Raw genomic sequence first — 17,480 nt, forward strand, 5'->3', positions numbered from 1 at the left:
TTGTATCTCATCGATCATGCCAATCTCTCCTCTAGCACAACGGCCAAGCCAACATTAATGTCCTGTCTAGTGCATGTGGGGAAGTGATTTGTAAGAAAATATTATTGAAGCATAGTTTTCAAATAAAAGAATAGTTCATCAGGCGAGGATAATTCAAAATTATTTACGAACAACATCAAACAATTCATTAACCATGCATAAATATGAGTATCTTTAGAATCGGACACCCGGAGCATGCATACAATTCAACATAAAATAGGGGCTCAACATTTGGTAAATCATGAATTAAAACGATTATGATACCATTATAAGAAATTGATACTTAGTTTTAACTCAACTAAAAATCATAAATTTTACATTATAATGGTCAATCATTTGTAGTTATGCCTTGAGGTAATTTGATAGAGTAAAAAAAACCTTTTATAATGCCAAGTATATTATATAATTGAGAAATCTGAATAGCTTAATTAGTTGATTACAAGTTTTATTTCCCACATTATAGTACTCTACCCATTATCCTTTCCCCTTCCCCTACCCCCATTTTAAAGTTAAAAAAAATATTGATTTTAATTAAACTAAAAAAAAACAGTAAAAACCCTAGAGTTTTCACTAACGCAAGACAACAACAGAACATCATTAGATTGGTACTTTTTTATTTATTATAGTTATGGAAATCACATGAGCATAACCCAAGTAAACGCCAAACAGGATCTGTTTGGTAGTCACAACTCAGCAGCCACCTTTCTACTTTCCTTTTCCTCTTTTCTACTCTTCTCCCAAACAAACCCCTATATATATATTTCCTTCTTCCTCCCTCTCTTTCACTCGTATAGCCACACACTACTAAACTTCTCTCTTCTAAGAAATTTAATTTAAAAAAATTGTGTGCAAAATACATTGTGATAAAAATGGCTCGGAAAAATGCTCTTTGGATCGGGTTTCTCTGCATTATCGTAGCCGGTGTAGGGGGTCAAGCTCCTGCCACGTCACCCACTACTAGTCCCGCACCACCAACATCCACTACCCCTGCACCTACCGGTTCTCCACCTCCGGCGACTTCATCTCCACCTCCTGCAGTAAGTTCACCTCCTCCATCTGTATCTTCTCCACCGGCTACTTCACCACTACCTGCCGCTTCTCCTCCTCCACCAGTGAGTGCTCCACCACCAGCTACTCCTCCACCAGTGAGTGCTCCACCACCAGTTACTCCTCCGCCTGTGAGTACTCCACCTCCACCGGCAGCGGCACCTGCACCGGTCGCAACTCCACCTGCTTCAGCTCCGGCTCCTACTCCGACGACAAAGATAGCTACATCTCCGGCACCTTCGCCGGTGGGATTGTTGAGTCCTCCAGCACCACCTTTGGGTGCTCCATCACCGAGTGGTTTCTCAGGTTTATCTCCTGCTCCATCAGCCCCTGATCAGGTACTAATTAATTTGCTAAAATCTCAGTTTCATTTTCTGATTCCGTAACCATACCATTATGGATTTGATGATGCATTTTCATTTGCTACTAGGGGAAAGGATTTTTGTTACGATATGCTTCAAAAAAAAAATTAAAATCTGAAACCATATTGTATATTTTTCAATATTTGTCTGTCTAACTCTATGATCTACGAGTCTGCATACATTTTAGCTTCTTTCAACCTGTCTGCATACATTTTAGCTTCTTCGAACCTCATTTGTGAGATTTTAATTTGTTGATGTGAAAGCATAATTTTAACATTACGATTAATTCAACATTGTAAAACTTGCAAGTCGAATTCATTAAATTTTAATTTTGATTTAGTCTCTAGTTACTACCTTACGTCGATTTTATGTGACAAATTTGAATATGAGTGTCAAAATTAGGAATATTCAGAACATACATTTTGTAAGAAGTGGGTATTTACGTTGTTTTTTCTTTTTGTATTGATATGGAGCGCATGATAGTCAAAGTTAGCATAGGAATCCTAACATGAGCCAGTTTCTCGTTAATTGTGTCTATGGTGAAGACAAGGCCTAATGTGGAGTGTTGAGCCTAGCTAGTGCCTAGTGGGGATGTGATCAGGTGTGATCGAGTGCATGCAAGCTTTAGTCTGTGATTACTGCTTAGTCATTAGTATAATTTATGATTATTCACTGGGACATATCACGTGCTTTCTGTTTGCCCATAATGACTCTGCCTCTACCTAAAAATTGTATTCCATTAACAGTTACTTTTATCTATTTTATTGATAGTTATAATGATAATAAAGTTGTCCAATAAAAAAGGTCAATTTTGATAATTCCAATTGTTTTATGTTGTTGCTGTAATATAAATCAAAATGGAGAATGATAATTTTCCACAATTTAATGATATTATTGAACTTAAAGTTATTGAAATTATTTTCATGTAGATTTACATCTTTTTTTATGTATAGTATTTTTGTAGAACAAATAATTGAAGAGACAGAAAGAATAATGGTGGGTAACAAAGTCTATAGAGATAGAATATAGAACCACATTATTGAACCCCAAATATCCCCTATTTTGTATTTGTTTGGATTCTTATGCATGTGCTAACATTTCATGTCTCACTAAAAACTCAGACTAACACAGCATATTAATTATCAGATTGGATCTTACGGTGCTTGAAAGGGTTTAATTTACATTTATTTGGATTCTTATGCATGTGCCAACTTTTTTTATATATGTCTCACAATAATTAAACTCAAAACTCTATATTAGATTAATTATACTAGCTACATATATATGTTGATATTCTTATGCATGTTTATTGTGCAGAGTGGAGTGGAGGGCAATATGAGATTTTCAAATATGATTATGGGAAGTATAGTGTTTGGATGGGGTCTCCTCTACTTGCTGAATTAGAAATCTCTATGTGATTTTGTGCTCATTTGCTTTTGCCACTATATTTTATATTAATATGAAATGCCATCACTTTAGCTTATTAGTAGGAGGATGATGATGGCTTTATTTTTCCCACATGTACTTGGATTCTTTTTGGATGTTTATTGCTGAGGGGAATTTATTTTTGTTTTGGGACTTAAACTACTACACTATTAGCTAGCTCATCCATTTATATGATCACCTTCTATACATTTATATTTTCTAAAAGTGAAATAAAATTATTTGTTGTTATCAATTTTATAAAAAAAGTTAAATGATGTAGCTGATTGGATGTTTAGTTAGTCCAACTTTAAACTGGCAATTTATAAAACCCGACACACAAAGTTAATGCAAAAAAAAAGTGTGTTGCAATAAGAATGGTTGAATAAAGATTGCGTAAAAATTATGGTATAGTGGTGAAACTATTTTACTCATGTTCAAAATTTGGTATGAAAATAATTCTGTTGAGACTTTCACCTTCGAATGCGCTTATAATGGATTTGACCCATCTCCATTAGACTTGATACTCATTAATTTCAGCTTATAAATTTCATCAATAAACTTCCCTACCCCTTCCCTAAATCAGTATCAGTATAAATAAGAAAAACATTTTGTGATCATAAATTTTAGAAAATTGATTCTAAAATTAATCTGAAAATTGAATTAAAGAACATACGAGGGATTAGGGAAGTAACACTTGGAAGTGAAATAATAGTTCTAATTTTCAATTGACATAAAAAGTAAAGTAGAGTATTGAAATTATCCGTGATAGTATTAACATTAATTCTCTTCCATTTAATTTAATTTAGCTAAGAAGGAGAATATATGAAAGAAAAAAAAATGGGGAAAATTATCGTGATAATAATATAAATTTGATGCTATTGATTAGTTAAATTTTTTGAACATATTAACAAACTTTAAATATGTCTTATCAATGTAAAATTTACAAATTGAAATTAATGAGTAGTATCAAAATACATATGTGGATGTGGGGAGATTGATATTGCATACTATAATTAAAAAGTGATTTCCATATTTAAAATTTTAATCATAATTTAAAACTTATTAAATTAATGTAATCTGGACCTATAAAAATTATATTAGACAAGTGTTGTTCATCTACTAAACGTGTACTTAAAAAATGGAGAAAAAGTGTAATGAAAAAGAACCGAATTTGCTTGTAATACGTGATTTAAATTTAGTAATATTTCGGACAGCGGGTAGAAAAACAAAAAGATTGAGTAAAGATTACTCCAGTGAACAAGTTTTTATGAGATCAGTTTGTACAGAAAGCTTTGGTTCGTAACTTTCGAAGACTTCACTTTTTAGTTGAGGCACGCAGAGTTAAGTTTGGTCTGCCTTTTTTATATTCCTGGCTCTGCATTCTGCAAAGGGTAAAGTTAATTTCACTCCAAAGTAAAAACTCTGCAGGTATCTTCATCTTTATCTTCCACCACAACATACTTCTTGTTCAACCAATTAACTTGGCTGCTCAAATATTTTAGAGATAATATAATTTTGGATATGATTCGAATTAGTTAAATTTGATAATGAAGTCTTAAATTCACAAATAAAATAGTTGTTGTTAAATATTCTTTATGTTCCAATTTATGTGATACATTTTGAATTTCGAGATTCAAACAAATCTATCTTTGACAAAAAAAATAATCATATATCTTTTAAATAGTTCGAAATTTCAACTATTGTAACTTATATTACTTTTTACTTAGTTATAAATATATAATTTTTTATTTAAAATAATAAAAATTTCATGTACAATATCTTGATTAAAATTAAAAATATTTGACTCTCAAACGACTAATTATCGTACAATTATACAAAACTTTAGATTTCTAATAATGTCCGTAGGCAATTTTCGTGTCGGTTAATTTGGCGGTTTCACTTCAATTTAAGCTGCAAATGCTCTCTTCTCAATTATTGGTTTGATGACCTTATTACAGGTTTAGTGGTTTTAAGTTTAATTAGCGTTTGGTTTCAAATAAATATTAATTCTATGACTTTAATCATAAATCTCTACCATCATATATGAAAATATTCTTATGTACAAACCTAAAAAAAATTATTGTTAGACATAAAACTTCTGCTAAAATGAACACATTTTTATAGTGTTAACATATTAATAATTAATATCATTCTAATTAAACAAAAATATTAGTAAGAAAACTAAACAACTAATGAGTAACAATAAAACTAAGAAAATATTAACTTAGCTTTGTTACAATCTCACAGTAAAATATAAATAGTTTCTTAAAAATTATTCTATCTGTTATACGTAAACTCTCTGTTTGAACCTCTTTTATTAATTTTAGTAACTAACTTATTTTATATTTCTATTTCTATTATATAGAAAGATGAAGCCAACCAGACGACCAAGGGCAATTCTGAAAATTTTGATATAATTGAAGGGCAAAATAGTAAATGCCTGGCTATAAGCCTAGAAGCATCTACTGAACAACCCAGACAAGGACTTATTTCTAGACTAGACTAGAAACATCCATAGCTCCTTCTCTCTTTTCTTACTCTCAACCTCAAGTCCACCGCTCAAAAATGGTCTCTTACTCTTCATAGCGGATTACACTTCAGGTTTGCCTAATTCTTCATTCGTTTTTTCCTTCAGTTCATCTCAAAAACTTTATTCATTATCCAAAATTCAGGTTTGCCCAATTCAAGACTTAGTAATAAAATGATAAATATAGAAATATTCATATGTAGCCGCTTCTTCTTGCTTTCTTTGTTCAATTATCATAGTTTCTTGATTTGAGATTTAGAAAAGTGAAAACCTAAAATGGAGATAAAGTTTATTTGTTGTTTATGAAATATCAAAATTAGAGTACATCCTTTAACTGAATGGAGATGAAGTTTTTTTACCATGAAAAATCGAAATTAGAGCATATCATTTTGCTAATTTGTTGTTATTTGGGGGAATTCGTTGATGGAGCAGGAGCTTAAAAGAAAGATCATCATCATATTATAGTGTTCTTACTTCTTAGTGTTAATGTAGACCCTTTTGAAAGCGGAAAATAAAAAGCTAGCAAAGATGTGATGGAGTTTACATTTTGTCCTAATTGTATTCTAATTATGAGAATAGTTTTGTTGTGTGTTTGGATTTGGTTGCTAACTAAATTAGAGTACATCCTTCTGCCAATACATCCTATTAGCTAAATTATTGTTATTTGAATTTGTTGATGGGTCTGGGGAGGGTAGTGTCTGCTTAGACTTACTCCTACCTTATGAGGGAATGGACTTAAAGACAAAATCTATGAACTATTAGCTTTAGAGTTGGTCACGCTAAGCTAATTTATGCGGACAAGAGAAGTAGCAAAGCGAGTTTTATAATCACATACTTGACTTGGTACAGATCATGAAAATTCTCAATATTTGTAGCATTTTAATAAGAGATAATGAAGTAAATATGATGCAGTTTGAGCTTTATTTGAGTTGTTAGATATTTATGGACTATAATTTTCTAAAGACAAATTGTAAGTTCAAACTTGAAGTAAATATGAATTATGAAAGATTTTTCTGACATCTACAGTCACAAGTTGAATCAATAACTTTTCTCTATAGAGTTGTAACATTCCAAGTTATATCCCATTTGGAGGGAATATGAAGAATAAATCTTACTTGAAAGTGTATAAATGCTTCTTCATTATTCACAAATAATCCACAATTTGAAATGCTAATTATATTGCAACTAAAAATTTGACCAACTTCATAAACTTCTTGAACTGACAACTTAAGTTTATTCCTTTAATCAGGTAATTTTATTTTATTTTTATGATAAGAGAAACCCGCAGCCGCTACCCTTTGGATGCACAGGGTAAAACCCCGCTCCTATGCAATAGCTCGCAATCAATTAATTTAAAAAATAAAAAATAAAAATAAAATCTCAAAGTTATTGATACAGGTTTGCTTATGTTGAGTTAAAGTGCTTGCAAATGACCATATATAGCATGTATACACGTAGTTGTTTTTTCACTTGAATGGTCGATTTGTTCTATGGATTAGCCATGAAATACTCGTATTTGGGTGCTTTAAATCTCATAGTTCGTCTTCACGAGCTCACTTGAATGTTTGTTGGGTATGGAATTCTGAATATTATTTGGAGTGGTGAGAAAACAGGTTCATTATTAGATCATAGTTAGTCTTCACGAGCTCACTTGAATGTTTGGAAGGTTCAAATTTCAGTAGAGTTAGATCAAAATAGTGTAGATATTTTTTTGCCTATTTGCTTAAGGTTGGTGAGTAGAGTTACCAAATACTTGTGATGGTTCATTGTCTAGGTTAATCTAAGGTGGCTTGGACACAATTAGATAACGCTCTGAAATATTCCGTCATATCTTCCAACTCCCCGTGCATTCAGATTTCTCGTAAGAATAATATTATGTGAGTTACTGCTTCAGTTCTGAGCTACAGTCCTATCCCGTCCTATTGAAGAATGAGAGAATGATCAGATCAATTAGGTGTTATTAAGAGTGGTGAGAAAATAGATTCCTTAGCTAGATTATGTGATAACCAGGAATTAGATCATAGTTCGTCTTTACGAGCTCACTTGAATGTTTGGAAGGTTCAAATTCCAGTAGAGTTTGAGATATTTTTTTCCCTGTTTGCTTAAGGTTGGTGAGTATAGTTACCAAATACTTGTGTTGGTTCATTGTCTAGGTTAATGTAAGGTGGCTTGGACAGTGACAATTAGATAACACTCTGAAAATTAACTGGATCCATATTGAAATAGCCGCAGATCATCTTTGCATTAACTTAATGTACTATTCTTGATATGGTTCTATTTCTTTCATATTCAACTTTACACATCTGTAGATTTCCATGGTTGCATCAAGTTCCAAAGGTAAATAATTTTTTCTTACCTTCATATATATTATTTCACTATGTATAATTTGAAGTTGATTGTGCTAAAGAGACCATCTTCCACGATTCATGAATGGAGATCATTTCCTACTATTTATCCACCATCGCACACGCCTTATTAATTTCTTAGTCTTTGAGCTTATGTTGTTTTATCCTGATATTGGAGGATGCGATATACAAAAGCAGGAAATTTATGAAGCCGTTGAGTTACCTCTGAGTCATCATGAGTTGTACAAGTAGATTGCTATAGATCCTTCCTATGGCATGTTGCTCTATGGTCCACAAGGCACTGGAAAAACCATGCTTGCAAAGGTTGTAGTACATCATACCACCACGACCTTTATAAGGGTAGTTGGTGGTGGTATAAGGACGGTAAAATAAGCAATCACTTGTGGAAAGCTAATGAACATGATTAGAGTGTCTATTCAATGTATTGAGATATAATATAAAGTCTATTTGTCGAAAGCTACTTATTTTGATCTTAAATTGAGAGGATGGTTTCTTATTGGTGAAAAAAAAAAATACTAAGTAAATACTTGTAGCAAATAGAAAGATGTCACAAAATCCAACATGTTGGGCCGTGCATAGCACGGCCATGTCTATCTAGTATATTTATATTTTTCTAATAATTCGTTTATTGGGCCTACTGAGCGGCCCATCTCTGCATCGTTCACGATTCATAAACCATTGGACTCATAAAATAGTATTTAGCCCAACCCTATCAAATCATATATTGAGATGGGCAGGCCCAACAGAGTAGGCCCAAAACAATTCATCCATCGACCGGCTAGCCATAACCAGTTGTAGCAATCGTTGATATACACTGTTACATAATAAGTAATATAGACAAATCGATTATACACAATTTATATCATATGATTATACGAGCCCAAAATTTATTTTCAAAAAATAAAGATTTTGAGTTATTTTATGTGAAAATTTTATATATGACATATATTAGACTAATATTTTCAAGTTATAGCAGTAGAATTAAACTTTCAAGTTGTAACATTAAAAAATTTCAGATTGTAACAGTTTATAAAGAAAAAAAGTTTATTTTAATAATTGAAAACACTTGTTTTGAAAAAAATAAAAAGATAAAAAAATAATAATAAATCATTTCTAAAGAAAAAAAGGTAAAAAAACGGAAATATGGGTGTTAATTATATTTGAATTGATTGAATATAATTATTAATTAGAATGAATTAAGAAAATTTAAACTATTTAAGAATATTCAATTTCCTTAATTCACTCTAGTTTGTTAAAATTAATTAAAAACTCTGATTTTATTCATTTTTTCTTCCACGTTTCTCTCTCTTCGATTGTTTTTTTGAGAAATCTTGTCACTGGCTCGACAATTAATTGAAGTTTTTTTTTGTTTGAAAAATCTCGATTTTGTTGTGATGGACAACTACTTATCTATATTAATTAAACATGGTGGAAGATGGGATCCTTCAGGTAGTAATTATTATGGTTTAATATTTGTATTTGTATTTAAGTGAAATGAAAAAAAAAATAGCAATGAAACTGTAAATCACATTTTGTGATTTTGTTTTTGTAAACCGTCACTATAATTAAGATGAGATTTTTTTTGTATAATCAATACATTTTTTTCATAATACGTATTAATTGTTGTGAAACTATAATATTAGTGATTTTGTTGGTACATTTCTGTATTATTATTTTTTTGGTTATTTGGTATACTGTCAAAATCATGATTTCGCGAGAATTTGGCACAATATATGAATGATTTGAGTATAAATATTTGAATAGAAATAGTTTTATCGTTGTAGATTGGGTACGTAGATTAAAATTATACCTTAATAAAGGGTAATATTAAACCTTAAGAAAACGTTAGGGGCATTTTTTAACCAAAAGATAGAAGGAGGGCATTTTTAATCCTTTTCCCTTTATTAAATAAATTAAAATTGATTTTTAAATAAAATTAAATTTAATTGATATGTCATAACCCGTAAATAAACTGTTACAAATAAGAATTGTTTAAAAGTATGTTTAAAACCCGTAAAATTGACTTTTAAATGTGTATATGGTGTGAATTTTCCTTATTTTATTGTAGGCCTTGTTGGGCTTCTATAAAAATAAAAAATATATAGTACTTACATCATGTTTCACAATAGGCAAAATTACACCATATACACATTTAAGAGACAATATTACGAGTTTTAAATCTATTCTTAAAAAATTCTTACTTATAACAGTTTAATTACGGGTTATAACATATCAATTAAATTTAAATTTATTTAAAAATCAATTAAAATTTACTTTATTAAATGATTAATCTTTTTATATTTTTGTATTATTAATTATTTAATTATATTAATTGCAATTCCTTTTATATAATTAATAGGTGAGAGAAATAATATTAATGAGAGAGAATCATTTTGTAATTATCTATTACACCTTTTAAGGGATTTTTTAACTTATTCAAATAACTTTTATTTATTAATGACTATTGGGGCCTTTAATTAATTTATTTTTTAAAAAAATTATCACCGTATATTTTAACATGTAATTTTCTCTCTCTTAAATCTTTTTTTTTTTTTGCTTTTCTTGATTTTTTTTAATTTTAAATTTTGATATTGGTTTTTTTTTAATCTGATTTTTTTAGAATTAAGAATTTTATATTTTGAAAATTTGATTTCGTTTTTTATTTTAATTAATCTAAAACTTGATTTCTTGAAAAAAATTTTGTTTTACTTAAGTTTTGAACTTGTTTTTGGTGTGTTTTTGTATATCTAAAATATTGTTTTGTTGGTGAAATAAGCATATTTAATTCTAAAATTTGTTGATATATCTAGATAATATGAGATCATAAAATTTTTACTAAGGATTTCTTAAGTTTTAGCTTAAATATGATAAAAAAAAATCACAATTGAATACGGAATATAAATTGAAGAGAGGAAAATATAGAACTTGTATTAATTATTGCAGTTTAGACCATCTTTTGATTTTTTGGTGATGTATATTTCTTTTGCTACAATTTCTGACAACAATATATAATATGCATTGTTTTACAATTAGATTTATTCTTCCCGGATTTATATCTGTTGGATACTAATTTTAAACATTTTTATTTTTTTGTCTTTGTTCTAAAATTTCAAGTTGGATACCAAGTGTATATAAATTGGATAAAACATTAACTTGTTTTAGATTGTCTAATTTGGTTGAAATATCAGTTACATTTTGTTTTTTTCATCTTCAAGTGGGATATCTGTTGGATACCAATTGAATACAACATTAACTTCTTTAGGTTGTCTAATTTGGTTGAAATCTCAACCACATGTTGATTTTTCTATTTTCCAATGGGATATCAATCCAAGACTAAATTTATACAAATTGGATACAATATTAACTAGTCTTACGTTGGCTATTCAATTGAAATCTCAATTACATATTTTTTTTTTCAATTTTACCACTGGGACGTCAGTTGGATACCAAATGTATACAAATTTCATACTAAGATTTGACTTAATTTTTTCAGTCAATATCAATCACATACAAACATTACCTATTTTTTGAGTATACATTTGAAAAACACTGAATACACAAATGATTAACTAGCACACATAATAAATATTCTGAAATTATAATTCATTAACTTAAAAGACAAAATAAATAAAAAAACATGAGTTTGCCACAATAAAACAACCAAATAAAAATAAATTATGTATTTTTTCAAAAGGGTAATTTGAACATGTTTTTCTATTGTGTTCTTCCTGACGACATGTACTGCGCGTAATCTTAGACCTCTTGAATTTCATATCAGCAATCCATTTACAAGTTGTGGTCTCCCTACAGTTCTTTTTGAACTAGGCGACAACAATTTCTGCTCCAACACTTTTTGAATTGCATATTTTTCTGTTTCATCATAAATTATTGTGTCAATATTATATCTTACAAAAGTACAAATAACTTTTATACATATGTTATATCAATATACAAATTCCATACAATTTTTATGCTTACAAATTCATACAAAAGTAAAAATACATATGTTATTTTAAAACAATTTCATATGTTATTACATAATACAAAAGTAAAAACACATATGTTATATCAGTATACAAATTTCATACAATTCTTATTCACACATTTCTTACCTATTTTATGCCAAAAGTTATCAATTATTCATACAAGGATCATGCCACTAGAATACCAAAATAATTCCAACTTAGAAATATTAATTGTCATTTCTTTAATAAACAGTATACCAAATTCATTACATTATTATTCTCAAAATTCATCACAATATAATGCCAAAAAAAAATCCAATCAAACCAAAAATCGTACCAAAACATTATCGATTGTCATACATGCTTGGTAGTATAAGTATACAAATTCCAAAGAAAAAATTATCTATTTTTTTAACCAAAAATATACCAAAAAAAAATGCGTCAGACAAATAATGAACAAATTCAATGTTCATACCAAAATATAACATTATACATTTTTTTTTAAAATGTCATAATTCAAATTATTATACACAACAAAAAATCTGAAATCAGTATACAAATTTCATATAATTATTATGCACATTTTTCATACCTATTTCATGCCAAAATTATACCTATTTCATGACATAAGTCGCCACTTTTTCACAGCAGAATCATGCCACTATAATACCAAAATAATACCACTTTTAACTATTAATTGTCATTTATAAGACAAATAGTATACGAAATTCATTCAAATATAATTCTAAAATCGTACCAACATGGTATAACCAACATACCAAATTCAAATAAATTTTATGTAGTTTTTTAACCAGAAACAGACAAAAAAATGAATGTTCAAACAAAAATATATACAAATTTCAAACAAATTTTATGTAATTTCAAAAGTGAATATTCATACCAAAAACGCCATAATTAAAACTATTATTCACAAGCAAAATCTATTTTTTTTTTCTTTTCAGAATCACTGTTCAATTTTTTTTTGAACGTTTGGTTTGTATTACAATACAAATAAAATATCGCAAAGAACACTAACCTGAAGGATCCCATCTACCACCATGTTTTATTAATACTAATAAGAAGCCGTCCAGAAAATAAAGATTATTGAATAAAAACGAATATGAATTAGATGAGAGCGACAAGATTTATGGAAAAAAATCAAAGAGAGAGAAACGTGGAAGAAAATGGATGAAATCAGAATTTTTAATTAATTTTAACAAATTAGAGTGAAATAAGGAAACTAAATATTCTTAATTAGTTTGAATTTCCTTAATTTATGCTAATTAGTAATTATCTTCAATCAATTCAAATTTAATTAACACACTTATTTCGTTTTTTTACCCTCTTTTTTTTCAGCAACAAATTTTTATTTTTTTATCTTTTTATTTTTTTCAAAACAAATTTTTACAATTATTTTAAAAAAGCTTTTTTTAAGAAACTGTTACAACCTGAAATTTTTTATTGTTACAACTTGAAAATTTAATTCTATTGCTATAACTTGAAAATATTAGTTTAATATATTTCATATATGAAGTTTTCACTTCACAATATATATCTCAACTTCTTTTCTTTAATTTGGGATATCCGTTATACCAAAAATATTATCTTTTACAATTCTTACTAATTAAAATTTGTATAAATTATAGGAACCACATATTATAAGTACTAAATAATATCCTATCCCTTCTAGTTTTCTATTTACCAAAAATCCCTTAAAAATGATGTTTGCGAGATACATAGCGCTGTACACGGGATACATTAGGTTTGATACATTCCACATAGAGGGATACATAGCGTTGTGCACGGGAAACATTAGGTTTGATACATTCCACATAGCGGGATACATAGTGTTGTACACGGGATACATAGCGTTGTGCATGGGATACATAGCGTTTGATACATTCCAAATAGCGGGATACATAGCGTTGTGCACGGGATACATGCGGGATACATAGGTAAATAAGGAATTTTTGAAATTTTTGAAATAAGTAGGGATAAATGGATATTAAGGTAAGTAAAGGAGTGTAGTTAAGTAATTTGTCCTTAAAATTTTGAAGCTTCATTCGAGTAAGCAAATTGAAAATTCATACTAAAGCAACTTTACTTTGTCCAGCCCATTTTGGAGTCCACTAAGCTAAGAACCGATCAAAATGCATTTTGAAGTCTTTTAAAAGACCTCTTACTCTCCATTTCGTGGAAAAGCCCAATAATTAGATTATAATTGTCCTTTGCACATCTAGCTACTTCAAAACATCTTAGCATATGGAATGTCTGAAATTTTATATAACTGAAGTTTAATCATTTTTTAGTGAAATTTAAACATTTTTATTTATAGTTCAAACAAAAATGACTTGCACTTTGTTAGCATGAGACTTAAGACATACTAGTGTTAAATTAAAATTTTCAAAATGTAGTAATTACTTAATTATTACTTCCTCTATTCAATTTATGTGACTTACTTTCCTTTTTAGTTAATTCAAAAAAGAATGACACATTTATATATTAAGCAACAATTTAATTATAAAAACATCTATTTTACCCTTAGTGAAATGATTTACAACCACACAAATTTCTATCATTTATTTTGGATCGCAAGTTTTAAAAGCCTTCATTTATTTCTTAATTTTGTGTTGAGTCAAACTACCTCACATAAAATGAGACGGAGGGAGTAATATGTTAGAAAATACGTAGTTGACGAGTAAAAATAAAAAGATGGAGCAACAACACACAAAACAAAGGAATTGTACAACTAAAATTTCGACGTACGGGAGTAATAAATGATTTCGAGGAGTAGTAATATACTAATATCTTAGTCTAGAGAAGCATTGATACAAATGGACATCAATTTTTGATACAGTGAATAAGTAAAAATAGATGGAGGTAGTACTCTCTCAAATTCATTTAACTTTTCCCCTTTACAAAAAAAATAAATAGATATTTTATTTTATTTGTCCATTTTAACAAATTAAGAGAGATCTATTACTTTTTGTATTGAATAACTATATATATGATAGTAGTAGCTAAATTTAGAGTTTAAAAATATATAAATTTAACTTCGTTAAATACACCTTAATTAAAATTTCTTTAAAAGGTGTTTCAGATTAATATAAACTTAGTAATTTTAATTAAGATATTTCAAATTAACATAGACGAAATAAAATTTTATTAAAAGGTGTTTCAGATCAATATAAATTATTATAAAATGGAGGGAGTAGGACGGAGACCAAGGTAAGAAATGCACGTGTAGGGGAAACTTAAAAGTTTGTTATAAGAATGTGTGAAAATGAATGCTTCTTCCCTTCTTCATTGGGAGTCTCTAATAAGAGTATGGTCTCTCTTGCATGTACTCAGCCCCTCCTTACCAATTAATGTGCTTTCCATCACAACTCTATTAAAATCCATCGACGAATATGTCGGCAATGCGAAATTAACAATTCACCTGCTAATCGCTCCGTCTAAAAATAGTTGTCCACTATATTATTTTAGTATATCCAATAATATTTGTCCATTTTATGAAATCAATAAATAATTTCACACTTAGATTCTAATTTACTTTTATCATTAATTATAGTCATTTTCCTATTACATTTTTCAAGACATAATATTTATTATATTCAAAAGGGTGATATAGTAAAGTTATCATTTTATTTATAGTTACTTGAGAAGTGTGCAAAGTCAATAGCGGACAACTATATAGAAAGTATTTTCTGTGACCATAATAATAGCACGTCATGAAAAAACCATGACAATTACAAATTATGACGGGATAAATTAGATAATAGAATACATTATAATATTTATTATGATTGATCAAGTGATCTATAAACTATCATTGATTTATTGTACGATCGATGGATTCGAACGAGGTGTTATAATAGATATATTTTGTTCCTCCTAGCTCCTCTAATTTGCGACTAATATATTTGATATTTCCCTCTGATCTTAAATATATTGTTATTTGTCAATACACAACTTTAAAAAAGGAGGAGGAGGAATTACTACAAATTTTATAGTTAAACAATGAAAATTGTTGCAAATAATTTTTTTCAGGTAACAAATTAGCGATATTATCAACCATTTATGTTAGCTATGGCGATTTAGAAACAGTTTTTATTCACAGTGATTTCACTCATATTAACATTTGCATTTGAAGATCAACATAAGACATAGCCGGGGAATATTACTAGCTCAGTTTGTTGGCTACCTGAACTTCCACCTTATTGGTGAGAGTTCAATTCTCTACATTGTAATCTCCTTCAGTTTCCCCTTCCACTACCCCCTAATTTTTTTGGGAAAAAGGATAAATATATCCCCTGAACTATCGTAAATTGTATGCAAATACCCTCTTCATACTTTTGAGACATTGATGCCCCTGCCCTCCTGCCCTCCAAAAATTAGAGCATATATACCCTTTATACTAACGGACATACACATGTCATAATCTTATCCACCGCATACGACGACATTTATCAACAGATAAGATTGCGCCATGTGTCCCTGTTTAGTCTTCTGTTAGAGTGAAGGGCATATATGCTCTAGTTTTTTAACGACAGGGGCACCAATGTCCCAAAAGTATGACGAAGAATATCTGCATACCATTTACGATAGTTCGAGGATATATTTGTCCTTTTTCCTTCTTTTAAAAAAAAAAACATATGGCCAAAAATCCCAACAACCTTCTTCCATTTTATCCTTGGTGTATGCCTACTTGAACATAATTTCTTACGTGTTTTATATGGTTGATACAATAAATGACAACATAAAACATGTGTTTTGTGTAACACTAGCTAGCTATCTCATTATGCGTTTTGTGTAACACTAGCTAGATATCTCATATTTTAACTTGAGATTATTATTTTTTATCCTTCTGGTAACAAATTGTAATAAATATATAGTAGATTCGTCATCGTATACGTGGGGTATATCTTGTATTTGCTTTCTTTTTCTTATTTATAGAGTGGCTTTAATTTTTGTGTGTGGATAGTTCACCGACAGTTTTAGTACAAACTACTTTAGTAGTAGTACAGTACACAAAAAGAAATGTTACACGTTTCTATATTTTTTAATTATAACAATAATAATAATCTTGGAAGGCTGAGTTTGTGTCATGCAAATGGAAGCTTATTTGGTGGAATAATAAACTATAGAGATGAAATATCAAAAAGTCATGGTTAATGTGTGTGTGTGATCTCGAAATTTGCTCAAATGGGAAGTTCTGCTATTCATATATTAAGCATTCACTTCTAGCTTTGACTCTTATTTGTTTTAATCTTATGTTATTGTCATGCAAAAACAAAATAAAAAACGTCAAGTTCTGTTCTAATTCGTTTTTTTTTTTTAAAAAAAAAAAAGGGTAAGAGAAGGGAAAACGGAAAAAGATATTACAAGGTGGAAAATCGAATCTTTATCAACAAAGTTAAAATAATCAGATAGTCAATCAACTAATTTATTAAGATTTTCCTAATCGTTTCTATATTAATATTACAACAAATTCAAGGACTACAACAATTTTTGTGTCTTGTTTGGTTGTCATGTTTGGGATAAATTATCCCACCATTTATACCATAGTGATGGGATAAGTTATCCCATATACATGGTGAGATAAGCTATCTCATATACATGGTGGGATAAGTTATCTCAGATAACTAATCCTGAGGTAACTTGTTCCCAATTAAACGACCCCTAACGAAAAACAATATTAAAAAGAGTAAGAGAAGTACTGGGGCTAAGTATTAATAAGGACTTGTTG

General features: G+C 29.1%; 1 protein-coding gene across 1 annotated transcript; it reads left to right on the plus strand.

Annotated features, from left to right (window-relative positions):
- Positions 1-718: 718 nt before the first annotated feature.
- On the plus strand, positions 719-3,046 carry LOC125815779 (classical arabinogalactan protein 9). Its single transcript, XM_049495331.1, has 2 exons — positions 719-1,424; positions 2,766-3,046. The coding sequence occupies exons 1-2, from the start codon at positions 909-911 to the stop codon at positions 2,850-2,852; spliced, it is 603 nt and encodes a 200-aa protein (XP_049351288.1). The 5' UTR covers positions 719-908; the 3' UTR covers positions 2,853-3,046.
- Positions 3,047-17,480: the final 14,434 nt, after the last annotated feature.

This window comes from Solanum verrucosum, unplaced genomic scaffold (assembly GCF_900185275.1).
Source record: "Solanum verrucosum unplaced genomic scaffold, falcon-dt-bn FXZP01000261.1, whole genome shotgun sequence".
NCBI lineage: Eukaryota > Viridiplantae > Streptophyta > Magnoliopsida > Solanales > Solanaceae > Solanum > Solanum verrucosum.